Source organism: Mobula hypostoma, chromosome 6 (genome assembly GCF_963921235.1).
Source record: "Mobula hypostoma chromosome 6, sMobHyp1.1, whole genome shotgun sequence".
NCBI classification, from domain to species: domain Eukaryota; kingdom Metazoa; phylum Chordata; class Chondrichthyes; order Myliobatiformes; family Myliobatidae; genus Mobula; species Mobula hypostoma.
The window spans coordinates 108,574,475-108,591,442 of NC_086102.1; the positions used below are offsets into that span (position 1 = coordinate 108,574,475).

At 50.1% G+C, this 16,968-nt stretch overlaps 1 protein-coding gene across 8 annotated transcripts in view; it reads left to right on the forward strand.

Annotated features, from left to right (window-relative positions):
* Positions 1 to 16,968, forward strand: part of spega (striated muscle enriched protein kinase a) — a 376,412-nt gene that overhangs the window by 93,301 nt on the left and 266,143 nt on the right. The window contains exons 1-2 of one of the 8 annotated variants that reach the window (XM_063051423.1): positions 4,261 to 4,733; positions 16,840 to 16,882. The exons of 6 other annotated variants lie outside the window; for them this stretch is intronic. In XM_063051423.1, coding sequence (XP_062907493.1) covers positions 4,701 to 4,733; positions 16,840 to 16,882 — 76 coding nt within the window. In that variant the 5' untranslated portion in view covers positions 4,261 to 4,700. Of the gene's footprint in view, positions 1 to 4,260; positions 4,734 to 16,839; positions 16,883 to 16,968 lie in introns of those variants that run through there. One more of the 8 variants, XM_063051425.1, reaches the window with a different exon arrangement.

Genomic DNA, 16,968 nt, shown 5'->3' on the forward strand with positions numbered 1-16,968 from the left:
CTTATTATATTTGGTAGGAAAGATCCTTGCAACAGTGGAGCTGAATGGTCTGTTGAAAAGGGTACTCCACTGCCTATTCAGTAGGTCATGGAGAGGATGTGCCAGGTTGTCCATAATGGATAACAGTTTGTTTAGTGACCTCCTCTCCACCACTAACTCAAATGAGTCTGGGTTGTTGCGCTGCACTGCCATACCACCCATTGAAGAGAAGTTTGAATAGGTACATGGAGGAGAGGGGCATGGGGGGCTATGGTCCAGGTGCACGTAGATGGGACTAGGCAGCAGATCAGGTCATCGTGGACTAGATGGGCTGAAGGGCCCATTTCTGTGCTGTAGTGTAGTGTTATGATTCTCTGACGGTCTGAAGCTCTTAAACTCAAAAGAAATTGAAGATGCTGACACACTTTCCTTCTGATTTCATCTGCAATAATGGTTTACAGAGAGTGTGCAGTCAGACTACACAATGATAGTTTACAGAGAGTGTACAGTCAGCCTACACAATCATAGTTAACAGAGAGTGTGCAGTCAGTCTACACAATCATAGTTAACAGAGAGTGTGCAGTTAGTCCACACGTGATAGTTAACAGATAGTGTGCAGTCAGTTTGCAGGATGATAGTTGACAAAAAGTGTGTAGTTAGTTGACACAATCATAGTTAACAGAGAGTGTGCAGTCAGTCCACACAATCATAGTTTACTGACAGTGTGCAGTCAGTTGACACGGTGTTAGTTTACAGAGAGTGTACAGTCCACACAATGATGCTAGTTTACAGTGAGTGTGTAATCAATCTACACAATGATAGTTAACAGAGAGTGTGCAGTCAGTCTACACGATCATAGTTAACAGGGAGTGTGCAGTCAGTCAACACGTTGATAGTTTACATATAGTGTACAGTTAGTCCAGCCAAGAAAGGACTTTCAAGAAATGCTTTTGAAGAGCATAGCTCCTCTTTACCAGTAAGGGGACCACAGCCATTTGGCATATTAACAAAAGATATGAATGCAAATGAAGGATTCTAGGGTGACATTTACTATTGGTCAGTTACTTTACTAATTCTGAAATATTATTGGCCTTGCACATGGAGATTCTATTGGCTATTAATACCTATATTACCACATTGTGATTGGTGTTTGGCTATGCAAATCAATAATCTGAACATGTTGAGGGTAACCTATTGGACAATACCTGTATCCCAGTAGTGAATTCTGTATAAAAATGACATTTCTCTGTTCAGGCTTCAGAACAGTATGGTTACAGGGGCCAAGTCTCCTGGTGCACAAGTCTGAATGTTCGGAATCCAGCTAATTGACAATGGTAGTGAGACCCTTTCAGTGGGCAGTGAAACGAGAGGCCCTTACTACAAGCACAATCTGACAGGAATTCAGAGGGAACTTCTTCATCCTGAGAGTGGGGAGAATGTGGGGTTCACCATGACAGGAAGTGGTCAAGGTGACAGGTGTGGATTTGGTAGATGGGAGGCTATACACGAGAAAGGAAAAGAACAGAGGATCATGGTGACACATTGGACCTGGGACCATTGCAGGAGCGTAAATGCAGGCTTAATCTGGATTGGCTGAGAGCCCTACATCTGTGCTATATCCATACAACCATAAGATATGGTGATGATCTTTTAACCTATGCCAAAATCAATCTAATCCTTCCCTCCCAAATAGCCCTCTATTTTTCTATTGCCCATGTGCTTATCTGAGAGACTCTTAAATGTCCCTGCTGTATCTGCCTCTACTGCCACCCCTGGTCGTGTGTGGAATAACAGCCTCCCACCTCTCTGAAAAAAGCTGCCTCTGACCTTCCCTTTGAGACCATGGAGCATAAGACACAGGAGCTGTATTAGGCCATTCAGTTTACCTAGGCTGCTCCGCCATTCCATCATGGCTGATTTATTATCCCTCTCAACCCCATTCTCCTGCCTTCTTCCCATAACCTTTGACACTGATTAATCAAGAACCAATCAATCTCTGCTTTAAATATACACAATGACTTGGCCTCCACAGCTCTCTGTGGCAATGAATTCCACAGATTCACCACCCACTGGCTAAAGAAATTCCATCTCACCTGGGTTCTAAATGGACGTCCCTCTTATCTGAGTGTGTGCGCATTGCTCCTAGACTCACTCACCACAGGAAACATCCTCTCCACATCCACTCACCAGACATTTTAGCAGTTGATAGGTTTCAATGAGATCCCCCTCTCATTCTTCGAAACTCCAGCGAGTCCAGGCCAGAGCCGCCGAATGTGCCTCATGCATTAACCCTTTCATTCCTGGAATCATTCTTGTGAACCTCCTCCAGACCCTCTCCAATGTTTGTACATCCTTTCTAAGATAAGGGGTCTTAAACTGCTCACAATACTCTGAGAGTGGCCTGACCAATGCCTTATAAAGCCTCAGCATTACATCCTTGCTCTTATATTCTAGTGCTCTATACTTTCTTCCAATCACCTTAAAGGTTATGCTCTCCCACGAGTTATTTCCACCCAGGGTTGGAAAGTCCAAAACTAAAGGGCACAGCTACAAGGTAAAAGGAGAAAGGTTTTATGGGGACCTGAGAGATAATTCTTCACACAGAGGGTAGTGAGTACCTGGACTGGGCTGCCAGAGGAAGTGGTCAAGGAAGGTACAATTGCAACATTTGAGAGGCATTTGTATAGATACATGGAGGGGAGGGGCTTGCAGGGTTACAGGGCAGCTGGGGCTAGCAGGGTGGAAGCTGTAGTGACCGGCTGGGTTGACGGGCCTGTTTAAGTGCTGTGTTACAAGAGGGTTCTCTGACATTGGTCTACCAGGATACAGCTCAGGGAGGGGAGTGGAATGATTTTTGGTTGTACGCTCTAATTTCTCTGGAGGTTAAACAAAGCATTTTTGCTGTGATTATGGGAAAAATTCCTGTGTGTGTGTGTGTAAGAGAGAGAGGTGGGAGGAAGGAGAGAAGGGAGGAGTGGGAGAGGATGAGGGGAGAGAGGGGAGAAGGGGAAAGAAAGAGAAAAGGAGAAAGTGAGCGAGAAGGGAGGGAAGGGAAGAAGGGAAGGGTGGGGGGAGGAAGAGGAAAGGAGAGAGAGGTGGAGAAAGAGGAGAGAGAGAGTTGCTTTAAGGAGGCAGTGTTTAGCTGTGTAATGGCTAGTCACTGGTTATTTCAACTGGAAAATTGATTCGGGGCTGCTTGACGTCATCAGCATTGATCTATCTGTATAATTTATTGCCTCGCAGAGGGTCAGCAGTGAAGGGGAATCTGGCAGAGTGGGCGGCCGTGACGGGACGGGCTGCCCTTGGCAGTGATGTGAGGGGCTCCTGTGTGTCTGCATCGTCCGTACCGGATTGAGCAAAGGGGGTGTTCGCACGGAACGGATTCACCTTGTTGATTCCGAGCTGAGAACCTCAGGCCTCTGAGCAGATACATGTCGACAGAGTCGAGACTCACGGAGGCTGCAAACCAGGACAACAGGCACAGGCACAGAGAGGCAGAGACAGACAGATAGACACACACACAGGCAGACAGACAGATAGACAAACACACACACACACACACACACACACACACACACACACACACAGGCAGACACAGACAGATAGACACACACACAGGCAGACAGACAGATAGACAAACACACACACACACACACACACACACACACACACAGGCAGAGACAGACAGATAGACAAACACACACACACACACACACACAGGCAGAGACAGACAGAGAGACACACACACACACACACACACAGGCAGACACAGACAGATAGACACACACACAGGCAGACAGACAGATAGACAAACACACACACACACACACACACAGGCAGAGACAGACAGATAGACACACACACACACACACACAGGCAGACACAGACAGATAGACACACACACAGGCAGACAGACAGATAGACAAACACACACACACACACACACACACAGGCAGAGACAGACAGATAGACACACACACACACACACACACACACACAGACAGGCAGAGACAGACAGATAGACACACACACACACACACACACACACACACAGAGGCAAGTACTGACAGGCAGACACACACATATAGGGACAGATAGACACACACGCACAGAGGCAGGGCCAGACAGACACTCACACACACACTCACTCACTCACAGGAGGGACAGACGCACAGAGGGAGACACACACAGGGACAGGGACAGACACACACAGAGGTAGGATAGACGCGCACGCTCACACACGAGCAGGGGCAGACGCACAGAGTCAGATGCACACACACACTGACGTACACACTAACACCCACCCACACACACAGTAACACCCACACAAACACAGACACATATACAAGTCCACACGCAGTCAGTCTCTCTCCCTCCCTCTCTCTGTCTCTCTCACATATACTCTCTCTCTCACACACATACACTCACACATCAAGCGAGATGCATGAAGCTCCCTCCAGAGATTCACAGTAACGCAAACACGGAGAGCGGAGAAGTGCATTGATAAGGGGATCACACAGACACGGTGAAGCACGTAGAGACGGGTGCATACTGAGTCACACTCAAAATGGACTGAAGGAGCAAATTAGAAAGGAGGTTTTTTTTTAAACTCCGTCGAGTCACTGGCAGTCAGGAGGCAGACCGGGAACGGACTACCACCAGGCTGATGCGTAATTATTAGGTAGTAGTATCGACACCGGCCGCCCTTCTGCCCTGACAACATGAAAAAAATCTGGGCGAAGAAACGACTCCAGGTAAGAGAGGGAGAGAGATGGGAAAATGGTGCTTGGTAGAAATGGGGGTTCTCCCAGCGAGAGAGAACTCTGTAACTGTGTGTGTGTGTGTGTGTGTGTCTGCAATTAGAGGGGATCAGAACATCGTGGACATCAGCACTACGTTATTAACTTAGAATTCAGAATCATTACACCGATTATTTTGCTGATACCGTTGATATTTTCACTGCTGAGACGGAACCGGGAAAGGGGGTTCAGACGGAACCGAGTGTTTATAATGGACACTCGGATGTTTCAGACGGAAAGGTGAAGGTTACAGGAAGGAATCCAGAAGCCAAACAGAAAGTGCTGGAAACGAGACGGGAGCATCTGGGCCAAGGGAGAACATCTGGATCGAGAGCCCGGAGATCCGCCCAGGGAACGGGATGGTCTCGTCAAGGAGAGATCACCAAGCAATGTCACAGTCGTAGACAACTGTCAGTCCCCAAGGGGAGAGAGTTAGTGCAGGTGACAGGCTCACCCTCCTCTCTCCTCAGTCCCCTCCCTCCACACCCTCCGTCCTTACCCTCTTCACCTCCCCTCCCTCTCTCCTGCCTCTCTCTTCCCCCCCTTCCACACCAGTCATTCACTCTCCTCACTCCCCACCCTCCCTCGTCCTTCACTCCCCTCCCTCCTTCCTCACTCCCTGTCCTTCTCCTCTCCTCGCCCCTCCCTCCTTCCTCTTCTGTCACCCCATTCCCTCCCCCTCTGCCAGCCCCTATCCTATCACCCTCTGTCACCCCTATACTCTCCGCCTCTGTCACCCCATAACCACCCTCCCCCCTGTCACCCCCATCCCTTCCCCCTCTGTCACCCCTATCCACTGCCCCTCTGTCACCCCTATCCCCTCGCCCTCTGTCACTCCCTATCCACTCCCCATCTGTCACCCCTATCCCCTTGCCCTCTGTCACCCCTATCCACTCCCCCTCTGTCACCCTAATCCCCTCCCCCTCTATCACCCCCAATCCCTCCCTCCCCTCTGTCACCCCCTATCCCCTCCCCCTCTGTCACTCCTATCTGCCCTCCCCCTCTGTCACCCCCTATCCCTCCCTCCCCCTCTGTCACACTCCTATCCACCCTCCCCCTCTGTCACCCCTATCCCTCCCTCCCCCTATGTCACCCCTATCCCCTCCCCCTCTGTCACCCCCTCCCCCTCCCCCTCTGTCACCCCTATCCACTGCCCCTCTGTCACCCCATCCCCTCGCCCTCTGTCACCCCTATCTCCTCCCCCTCTGTCACCCCCTATCCCCTCCCCCTCTCTCACCCCTATCCCTCCCTCCCCCTCTGTCACCCCATCCCCCTCCACCTCTGTCACCCCTATCCCCTCCCCCTCCGTCACCCCTATCCCTCCCCCCTGTCACCACTATCCCTCCCTCCCCCTCTGTCAACCCCATCCCCTCTCCCTCTGTCACCCCCTATCCGCTCCCCCTCTGTCACCCCTATCCCTTCCCCCTCAGTCACCCCCTGTCCCTTCCCTCCCCTTCTGACACCCCATCCCTCCCTCCCCCTCTGTCAGCCCCTATCCCCTCCCTCCCCCTCTGACACCCCCATCCCTCCCTTCCCTTCTGTCACCCCCCTATTCCCCTCCCCCTCTGTCACCCCATTCCTTCACCCTCTGTCACCCCTATCCCTACCCCTCTGTCACCCCCTATCCCTCCCTCCCCCTCTTCACCCCTATCCCTTGCCTTCTGTCACCCCCTATCCCCTACCCCTCTGTCAGTAACTATCCCCTCCCCCTCTATCACCCCCTATCCACTCCGCCTCTGTCACCCCTATCCCCTCACCCTCTATCGCCCTCCCCCTCTCTCACCCCTATTCCTCCCTCTCCCTCTGTCACCCCATCCCCCTCCACCTCTGTCACCCCCATCCCCCTCCCCCTCTGTCACCCTCTATCCCCTCCCCCTCTGTCACCCCTATCCCTCCCTCCCCCTCAGTCAACCCCATCCCCTCCCCCTCCATCACCCCATATCCCCTCCCTCCCCCCTGTCACCCCATCCCTGCCTTCCCTTCTGTCACCCCATCCCCCTCCCCCTCTGTCACCCCCATCCCCTCCCCTTCTGTCACCCCCTATCCCCTACCCCTCAGTCAGTAACTATCCCCTCCCCCTCTGTCACCCCCTATCCACTCCCCCTCTGTCACCCCATCCCCTCCCCCTCTCTCACCCCTATTCCTCCCTCCCCCTCTGTCACCCCATCCCCCTCTGTCACCCCATCCCCTCCACCTCTGTCACCCCTATCCCCCTCCACCTCTGTCACCCCCATCCCCCCTCCCCCTCTGTCACCCCATATCCCCTCCCCCTCTGTCACCCCTATCCCTCCCTTCCCTTCTGTCACCCCCTATCTCCCTCCCCCTCTGTCACCTCAATCCCCTCCCCCTGTCTCACCCCCAATCTCCTCCCCCTCTGTCACCCCTAATCCCCTCCCCCTCTGTCACCCCAATCCCCTCCCCCTCTGTCATCCCCTATCCTTTCCCTCCACCTCATCCCTTGCCTTCCGTCACCCCCTATCCCCTACCCCTCTGTCACCCCATCCCTCTCCACCTCTGTCACCCCATCCCCCTCCCCCTCTGTCACCCCCTATCCCCTCCCCCTCTGTCACCCCTATCCCTCCCTTCCCTTCTGTTACCCCTATCTCCCTCCCCCTCTGTCACCCCAATCCCCTCCCCCTCTGTCACCCCAATCCCCTCCCCCTCTCTCACCCCTATCTCCTCCCCCTCTGTCACCCCCAATCCCCTCCCCCTCTGTCAACCCCAATCCCCTCCCCCTCTGTCATCCCCTATCCCCTCCCTCCCCCTCTTCACCCCTATCCCTTGCCTTCTGTCACCTCTATCCCCTCCCCCTCTCTCACCCCCTATCCCCCTCCCCCTCTCTCACCTCCCTATCCCCTCCCCCTCCCTCACCCCTATTCCTCCCTCCCCCTCTGTCACCCCCATCCCCCTCCACCTCTGTCACCCCTATCCCCCTCCACCTCCGTCACCCCCATCCCCCCTCCCCCTCTGTCACCCCCATCCCCTCCCCCTCTGTCACCCCTATCCCCTCCCTCTCTGTCACCCCCAATCCCCTCCCCCTCTGTCACCCCCAATCCCCTCCCCCTCTGTCATCCCCATCCCCTCCCTCCACCTCTTCACCCCATCCCTTGCCTTCTGTCACCCCCCTATCCCCTCCCCCTCTGTCACCCCTATCCCCCTCCCCTCTGTTACCCCAATCCCCTCCCCTCTGTCACCCCTATCCCCTCCCCCTCTGTCACCCCCAATCCCCTCCCCCTCTGTCATCCCCATCCCCTCCCTCCCCCTCTTCACCCCTATCCATTGCCTTCTGTCACCCCATATCCCCTACCCCTCTGTCAGTAACTATCCCCTCCCCCTCTGCCACCCCTATCCCCCTCCCCCTCTGCCACCCCCTATCCCCGCTCCCCCCTCTGCCACATCCTATCCCCTCCCCCTCTGCCACCCGTCCCCTCCCTCGTCTTTGGTGGTGAAGTGGGTCACTGGGCGGTCGGCCGATCAGCCACATGCCGTTCCAGAGCTGGGCTGGGAGCTGCTTATCTCACAGCAGCTCGGGAGAGCTGTGGAGACCTGCTCCTCCCCACTGTCAATGAACCTGAGGCTCCCAATGAAAAATGACTCAATTGTCATCAATTATCAAGTCAGTGTTTTTTTTATATATAGGACAGTACTGCACAGACCCTTCTGCCAAACATGTCTGTGCTGAACATGATGCCAAACTAAACTAAATCTCTCCGGCCTGCACGTAATCCAATTCCCCCATTCTCTGCATGTTCATGATTCTGTCTGAAAGCTTCCCCAAGGCCACAGATCCTTTCCACCTCTCACCTCCCAGCTTCTCACCTCATTCCCCCTCCCCACCCACCCGCCTTTTCCCTCACCGGCTCTCACCTAGCATCTGCCCACATGTCCTTCCCCACACCCCGACACCTTCCTATCCTGGCTTCTGCCCAATTCCCTTCAGTCCTGATTAAGGGTCTTGGCCCAAAATGTCGACTTAGGTCCTACCTGTCTCGCAGTTCCTTCAGCACTTTGTGTGTGTGTTATTCTGCATTTCCACCATCTGCAGATAATCTTTTTATTACTTATAGTAGCCCAGGGGTTCCCAACCTTTTTATGCCATTGATCCCTTTCATTAACCGAGGGGTTAGTGGACTCCAGGTTGCGAACCCCTGACATAACTATTCCCATGTTTATGCTGTATACAAAGGGACAAATTTTAAGATGATCAGATGGATGTCAGTTGTAGCTTTTTTTTAAACACAGAGTGGTGGGTGCTTGGAATACACTGCCAGGGGTTGTGTTAGAGGCAGATACATAAGGCTCTTAGGTCGGCAAATGGATGACAGAAAAACGTAGGGCTAAGTGGGAGGGAAGGATTCAATTGATTTTGAAGCGGGTTAAACAGTTAGCATCACACCTTAAGCCAAAAGGCCTGCACTGTGCTGTAATGGTCTTTGCTCTCTGTTCTGTAGGCCAGATAGTGGATGATGTAGGAGGTGATAGATTGGTTGTGGTAGAGGTGGGATGGGGAGGGGCGTGGGTGACGTAGGTGGGGATTGATGTGTAGACATCTGTATCGTGTGGGCTGTAGCTTGGGTGTGCTGGGTATGGGATTGGTGTTAAGTTCAGGCAGTCATTGTTGCTGGCTCACGACTCCAGAGACATGCGTTTGGTCCCAACCTCTGGCTCACTCTGTGTGGAGCATGCACATTCAACCTGTGAAGACAGGAGTGAACTCCAGGTCCTTTGGTTTCCTCCTACCTCTCGGAGATGATGACAATTTAATTGGCCGCTGTGAATTGTTCCATGGTGTGTAGGCAAGTGGTCAGATCTTGGAGAAGTTGGTTACAGGGAGATGCACCATGAGCTAGCTCAGACTGAATGGGCCTCTTACGGCGTGACGGAATGTGGTGGGAGATGTGGGCTCTGAGCTCTGTTAGGAATGATGTGTGAGTTGGAATTAGTTTTGGCTTTGGGGTCTGGGTTTGCGTTGGTATCTATTGGTGTGTACCTGGTGGAGTGTGTTGGGCTGGTATTGGATTGGGAAGGTGTGGGGATGGGATTTGTGTGTCCTTAGTACACTGCATTGGCTTTTGGATTGGGGATGGATTTGAGTTTGGGCTGGGATTTGTGTGCACAGGTGTCTACCTAGTATGTTGTATTGGGGGAAGGGATTGGGTTGGGGTCGGTGTGCAGAGGTGTATTCCTGGTAGACTGTGTTGGGTATCAGACAGGGGTTGGGTTGGGGTTGTTGTGTGTGTTACTGTGTACTCTGGCTGTGTTGGGTATTGGACAGGGGTTGGGTTAGGGTTGGTGTGTGATAGCACGTACTCTGGCTGTGTTGGGTTGCTGTTTGGGGATGGACTGGGTTTGGTGTGTTTTGGCTATGTTGGTTGTGGGATTGAGGATATACTGTGGTTGATGTGTGTAATGTGTCCACTGGCCATGTTGCTATGGGATTGCGGATGGGTTGGGTTTGAGTTGTGGTCGTGGACAGTATATGTTGGCTGTGTTGGTATGGGATTGGGATGGGTCGGTGGAAGTGTGTGTGTACCCTGGCTGTGTTGGGGACGGAACTGATGTGTGGAGATGTGCATCTGATGTGCTGTATTGAGGTTGGGGTTTTTGCACACCCTGGCTGTGTTCTGTTGGGTAGACGCAGGGATGTGTGGAGGTAGCTCTGCTCTGATCGGTTTTCTGCTGACACATTATTTTTTATGTTAACAATTGCCGCCTCCTCTCCTGCCCCAGAGCTGGATGTGGCTCTGAGTTTAGACGGAAGCCAGCTTCTCAGTTCCTCATTGCATTTGTATAATGTTGCAAAAAGTCAGATTTGCCCAGTGAGGACTGTGACAACCGGGGCTGCCTGGCTCGCCAGTGTGAATAACCTGGACAGCTAGCAGCTCAACCATACCTCTGCCTTTCCGTCATTTATTTGTGCAGAATGAGCGGGGGAGTGATTTATTCCTCTACTCATGTGGGAGAGGCAAATGGATTCATTTTCTGTTTATCACAAATAAGAGTGACAAACCCCAGAGTCACAGGATAATGACTATGATTGGTGGGCACATGCCATTTGGTCAATTAGTCTCACTCCTTCCCCACATCCCTGGATTTTCCCTCAAAAAACGTATCAATTTCCATATCCCCATGTTTCTCCTGAATACCGTGTTACCATAACACAGAGTAGTAGAATTAGGCCACTCAGCCCATTCCATCATGATTAATTTACTATCCCTCTCAACATCATTCCTCTGTAGTCTCCCCGTAACCTTTGACACCCTTATTCATCAACAACCTATCAAATTTTGCTTTAACTATACCCAATGACTTGGCATCCACAGATTCACCACCCTTTGGTGGAAGAAAATGCTCGTCATCTGTGTTCTAAAGGGACAAACTTCTGTTCTGAGGCTGTGCCCTCTGGTCCTAGACTCTCCCACTATAGGAAACACACTCTCCACACCCACTCTATGTAGGCCTTTCAATATTCTATAGGTTTCAATGAGATTCCCCCCCCCCACCACCTCATTCTTCTAAATGCCAGTGAGTACAGGCCCCAAGTCATCAAACATTAACCCTTTCCTTCCCAGGATCATTCTCGTAGACCTCCTCTGGACCCTCTCGAATATCAATACATCCTTTCTTAGACATGGGGTCCAAAACTGCTCACAATACTCCAAATGTGGTCTGACCAATGCCTTATAAAGCCTCAGCATTACATCCTTATCTTTATATTGTAGTCCTCTCAAAATAAGTGCAAACATTGCAACCTGCAAGTTAATCTTTAAGGAATCCTGCACAAGGGCTCCCAAGTCCCTTTGGATCTCCAATTTCTGAATTTTCCCCCCATCTAGAAAATAGTCTATGCCTTTATTCCGTCTACCAAAGTGTATTACCATACCCTCCCCTGTGCCATATTCCATCTGCCACTTCTTTGCCCCTTCTCCTTCTGTCTATGTCCTTCTGTAATAAGAAGGAGCATAATTTAAGGTGATTGGAAGAAAGTAGAGGGGGATGTCAGAGGCAGGTTTTTTACATCGAGAGTGGTGGGTGTGTGGAACGCCCTGCCAAGGGGGTGGTAGAGACAGATACATTAGGGGCATTTAGGTTTTTTGCATCTGTATTTACTAAGGAAGCTGGCATGAAATCTATGTAATTGAGGGAATCAAGTAGTGAGACCATGGAAACTGTACAGATTGAAAAGGAGGAGGTGCTTGCTGTCTTGAGGAAAATTAAAGTGGATAAATCCCCGGGACCTGACAGAGTGTTCCCTCGGACCTTGAAGGAGACTAGTGTTGAAATTGCGGGGGCCCTGGCAGAAATATTTAAAATGTCACTGTCTACGGGTGAAGTGCCGGAGGATTGGAGAATGGCTCATGTTGTTCCGTTGTTTAAAAAAGGATTGAAAAGTAATCCGGGAAATTATAGGCCGGTGAGTTTAACGTCAGTAGTAGGTAAGTTATTGGAGGGAGTACTATAGAGACAGAATCTACAAGCATTTGGATAGACAGGGGCTTATTAGGGAGAGTCAACATGGCTTTGTGCGTGGTAGGTCATGTTTGACCAATCTGTTGGAGTTTTTCGAGGAGGTTACCAGGAAAGTGGATGAAGGGAAGGCAGTGGATATTGCCTACATGGACTTCAGTAAGGCCTTTGACAAGGTCCCGCATGGGAGGTTAGTTAGGAAAATTCAGTCGCTAGGTATACATGGAGAGGTGGTAAATTGGATTAGACATTGGCTCAATGGAAGAAGCCAGAGAGTGGTGGTAGAGAATTGCTTCTCTGAGTGGAGGCCTGTGACTAGTGGTGTGCCACAGGGATCAGTGCTGGGTCCATTGTTATTTGTCATCTATATCAATGATCTGGATGATAATGTGGTAAATTGGATCAGCAAATTTGCTGATAATACAAAGATTGGAGGTGTAGTAGACAGTGAGGAAGGTTTTCAGAGCCTGCAGAGGGACTTGGACCAGCTGGAAAAATGGGCTGAAAAATGGCAGATGGAGTTTAATACTGACAAGTGTGAGGTATTGCACGTTGGAAGGACAAACCAACGTAGAACATACAGGGTTAATGGTAAGGCACTGAGGAGTGCAGTGGAACAGAGGGTTCTGGGAATACAGATACAAAATTCCCTAAAAGTGTCGTTGCAGGTAGATAGGGTCATAAAGAGAGCTTTTGGTACATTGGCCTTTATTAATCGAAGTATTGAGTGTAAGAGCTGAAATGTTATGATGAGGTTGTATAAGGCATTGGTGAGACCGAATCTGGAGTACTGTGTTCAGTTTTGGTCACCAAATTACAGGAAGGATATAAATAAGGTTGAAAGAGTGCAGAGAAGGTTTACAAGGATGTTGCCGGGACTTGAGAAACTCAGTTACAGAGAAAGGTTGAATAGGTTAGGACTTTATTCCCTGGAGCGTAGAAGAATGAGGGGAGATTTGATAGAGGTATATAAAATTATGATGGGTATAGATAGAGTGAATGCAAGCAGGCTTTTTCCACTGAGGCAAGGGGAGAACAAAACCAGAGGAGATGGGTTAAGGGTGAGGGGGCAAAAGTTTAAAGGGAACATTAGGGGGGGCTTCTTCACACAGAGAGTGGTGGGAGTATGGAATGAGCTGCCAGACAAGGTGGTAAATGCGGGTTCATTTTTTTAACATTTAAGAATAAATTGGACAGATACATGGGTGGGAGGTGTATGGAGGGATATGGTCCGTGTGCAGGTCAGTGGGACTAGGCAGAAAATGGTTCGGCACAGCCAAGAAGGGCCAAAGGGCCTGTTGCTGTGCTGTAGTTTCTATGGTTCTATGGTTCTATTTAAGAAACTCTTAGGTAGGCACATGGTTGTTAGAAAAATGGAGATCTATGTGGGAGGGAGGGGTTAGATTGATCTTAGTGTAAGGATACATTGTGAACCAAAGGATCTGTACTGTGATATAGTGTTCTATGTCCTATGAGAGGTTGTGTACATTGGGACTTTATTTCTAGAACATACGAGATTGAGGGGTGATAGAGGTATATAAGATCACGAGGGGCACAGACAGGATGGAAGTATGCAGCCTCTTTCCCAGGGAAGGGATGCTGAAAACAAGAAGGCATCAGAGGCAAGAGATTTAAGTGGGACATCAGGGGCAGCTTCTTCACACAGAGGGTGGTTCAAATTTGAAATGAGCTGCCAGGAATAGTGGTCGAGGCAAGCATATTAGCAATATTTAAAAGCCTTCTAGTTAAGTCCATGGATAGGAGAGGTTGAGAGGGTAGTGGGCTAGCACGGACGAGTTGGGCCAAAGGATCTGTTTTCTGAGCTATATAACATTCGTCCCTTTAGGACAGAGATGAAGACAAATTTCTTTAGCCAGAGGATGGTGGATCTGTGGAATTCATTGCCACAAGTGGCTGTGGAGGCCAAGTCATTGGGTATACTTAACGCTGAGGTTTATAAGTTCTTAATCAGTCAGGGCATCAATGTTATGGGAAGAAGGGAGGAGAATGGGGGAAGGGAGGAGAACGGGATTGAATGGGATAATAAATCAGCCACAATGGAATGGTGGAGAAACTCAAAGGTCCAAATGGCCTAATTCTGGTTTTCTGTATGCAAGGTTCAGTGAAAAGCTTATCAGCACTGCATCACAGGCACGTACGTAGCATTAGACACAACACTTGCACGAGTTAAACATGAATCCCACAAGAATCAGTACAGGTAAAGCAAAGAAGTGCATTGTAGTGCAAAGTGGTTATCAGGTTGTGATGCTCAGGTGCTGATCGGTTCAAGTACCGAATGGCACTCGCTGTAGAGTAGCGGTTAGCGTAATGCGATTCTAGTGCCAGCGACCTGGGTTCAATTCCTGCCGCTGTTTCTAAGGAGCTTGCACGTTCTGCCCGTGACCATGTGGGTTAATTGGTCCCATTGGTGTAATCGGGCGGTGCGGGCCTGTCGGGCCGCAAGGCCCCGTTATCACACTGTATCTCTAAATAAAAGAAAATAAAGAAAGGTTGAAGGGAAGTAGTTGCTGCTGAACCTGGTGGTGTGGGACTTTGGGCTTCTTGTCCGATTGTAGCTACGAGATGCCATGGCCTGGATGCTAGGGGCCTTTGATGATGGCATACAATTCTTCGAAGAACTCAGTTAGAACGAGAGAAGTCCGTCTTGGAGCAAAGTGGAGCAAGGAGTTGCTAACTGCAGTGGTTAGGTCAGTTATGCTCGATGGGTCTAGAACCAAATGGCAAAAGGGAAGTAGCTGTTCCTGATTGTGATGGTGTGGCACCTCAGGCTCCTGCCCCTCCTGCCCAATGGTAGCTGGGAGGTGATAGCCCACTCCTCTTCTTTCACTGCGGTTCTGTGTACTGCTGATGCACGCGCCCAAGGACTGAGATAGTTCAGTGATGCTATGTATTGTCGCATGTACTGAGATACAGTGAAAAGCCTTTGTTTCCATGCCATCCATCCACACAGATCTTCATAAGTAGGTCAAGGTAGAGGCAAAAAAAAAAACCAGGATATAGAATAAAGTGTAACATCTACAGAGAAAATGCAGTGCCAGTAGTCAATAAGGTGAGAAGGCCATGACAAAGTAGACTGGGAGATCAAGAGTTCAGGTCTTAGTGTACGGGAGGTCCATTCAATAATCGTATAACAGCAGGTTGGAAGCTGCCAATGAGCCTGGTGGTACATGCTTTCAGGCTTTTGTATCTCCTGCTCGATGGGGGAGAGGAGAGACTATTGTGGGGTGGGTGGGGTCTTTGATTATGCTGGCTGCTTTGCAGAGGCAGCAAGGAATATAGACAGAGTCCATGGAGGGGAGGCTGATTCCCGCGATGTGCTGAGCTGTGTCCACAACTCTCTGCAGATTCTTACGGGCAGAACAGCTGCCGTACCAATTCAATACACATTCAGATAGGATGCTTTCCCATCGGAATCAGGTTTAATATCACTGGCATGTGTCGTGAGATTTGTTGTTCTGTAGTAGCAGTACCTTGTAATACATAATAATAAAACTATAAATTATGATATGAAATACATATATACAATTAAATTAAATAATTAGCACAAAAACAGAGAGCAAAAGTGAAAATAAATTGATGAGGTACTGTTCATGGATTCATTGTCCATTAAGAAATCTGATAGTGGAGGGGAAGAAGCAGTCCCTGGAATGCTAAGTGTGTGTCTTCAGGCTCCTGTACCTCCTCCCTGGTGGTAGCAATGAGAAGAGGGCATGTCCTGGGCATTGGGGGTCCTTCATGAGGCATTGCCTTTTGAAGATGTCCTCAATATTGGGGAGGCTAGAGCCCATGATGGAGCCGGCCAGGTTTACAACCTTCTGCAGCTTCTTCCAATCCTGTGCAGTGGCCCCTCCATACCAGACGGTGATACGGCCAGTTAGAATATTCTGTACAGTACATCTGTAGAAATTTGTTCGAGTCCTTTGGGACATACCAAGTCCTAATTGGTAAGGATCATGGAGAACAAGCCAGCTCCTTTAGCAATCTGAGGAAGTAGTGGCATTGGTGTGCTTTCTTGGCCTTCATATACCATTGAGGAATCAAATTTAACCCTTCCTTCCAGGCAGAAGGCAGGAAAATGGGGTTTAGAATGAAAATAAGTTAGTCATGATCTAGGCTGAGACTCGATGGGTCGAATGGCCTAATCTGACTCAATGTCCTGTGACCTACCTGTGAGAGGGTAGAACCCTGGAGGAGGTGAGGGGGAAGCTGCAGTCCAAGGATTTCTAGTTATCTCTAAGCTGTTCAAGCTGTCTCTCCCTGAATCTGTCAGTACAATTTGAAGGCTTTCTGGTGTCCGTCTGGAGCCAGGTGTCTGCAGAATGGAAACCATAGTCTCTGTCTGAAATCTGTCTGGAGTTTGCATCCTGCATTCTGGAGTTGCCAATGTGCCAAGAGTCTGTCTGTAGTCTGTCTGTGTGTCTGGAGTCTGCGCAGAGTCTGGAGTCTGTCTGTATTCTGTCTGGTGTCTGTCTGTGTGTCTGGAGTCTGTGCAGAGTCTGGAGTCTGTCTGTACTCTGTCTGGTGTCTGTCCCCGCTCGACCACTGACACTAATTGCTTCTTCTTCCCTTGCAGAAGGCCGGCCACCCCACCCGCACACTCGGACGACTAACTCATGGTGCGTTGTGCTGAGCTTAACTTCTTGCGACTTCTCTATTCACAATTGTAACGCAGGCAGATGCAGATAACGTAGAATGCAGCGGC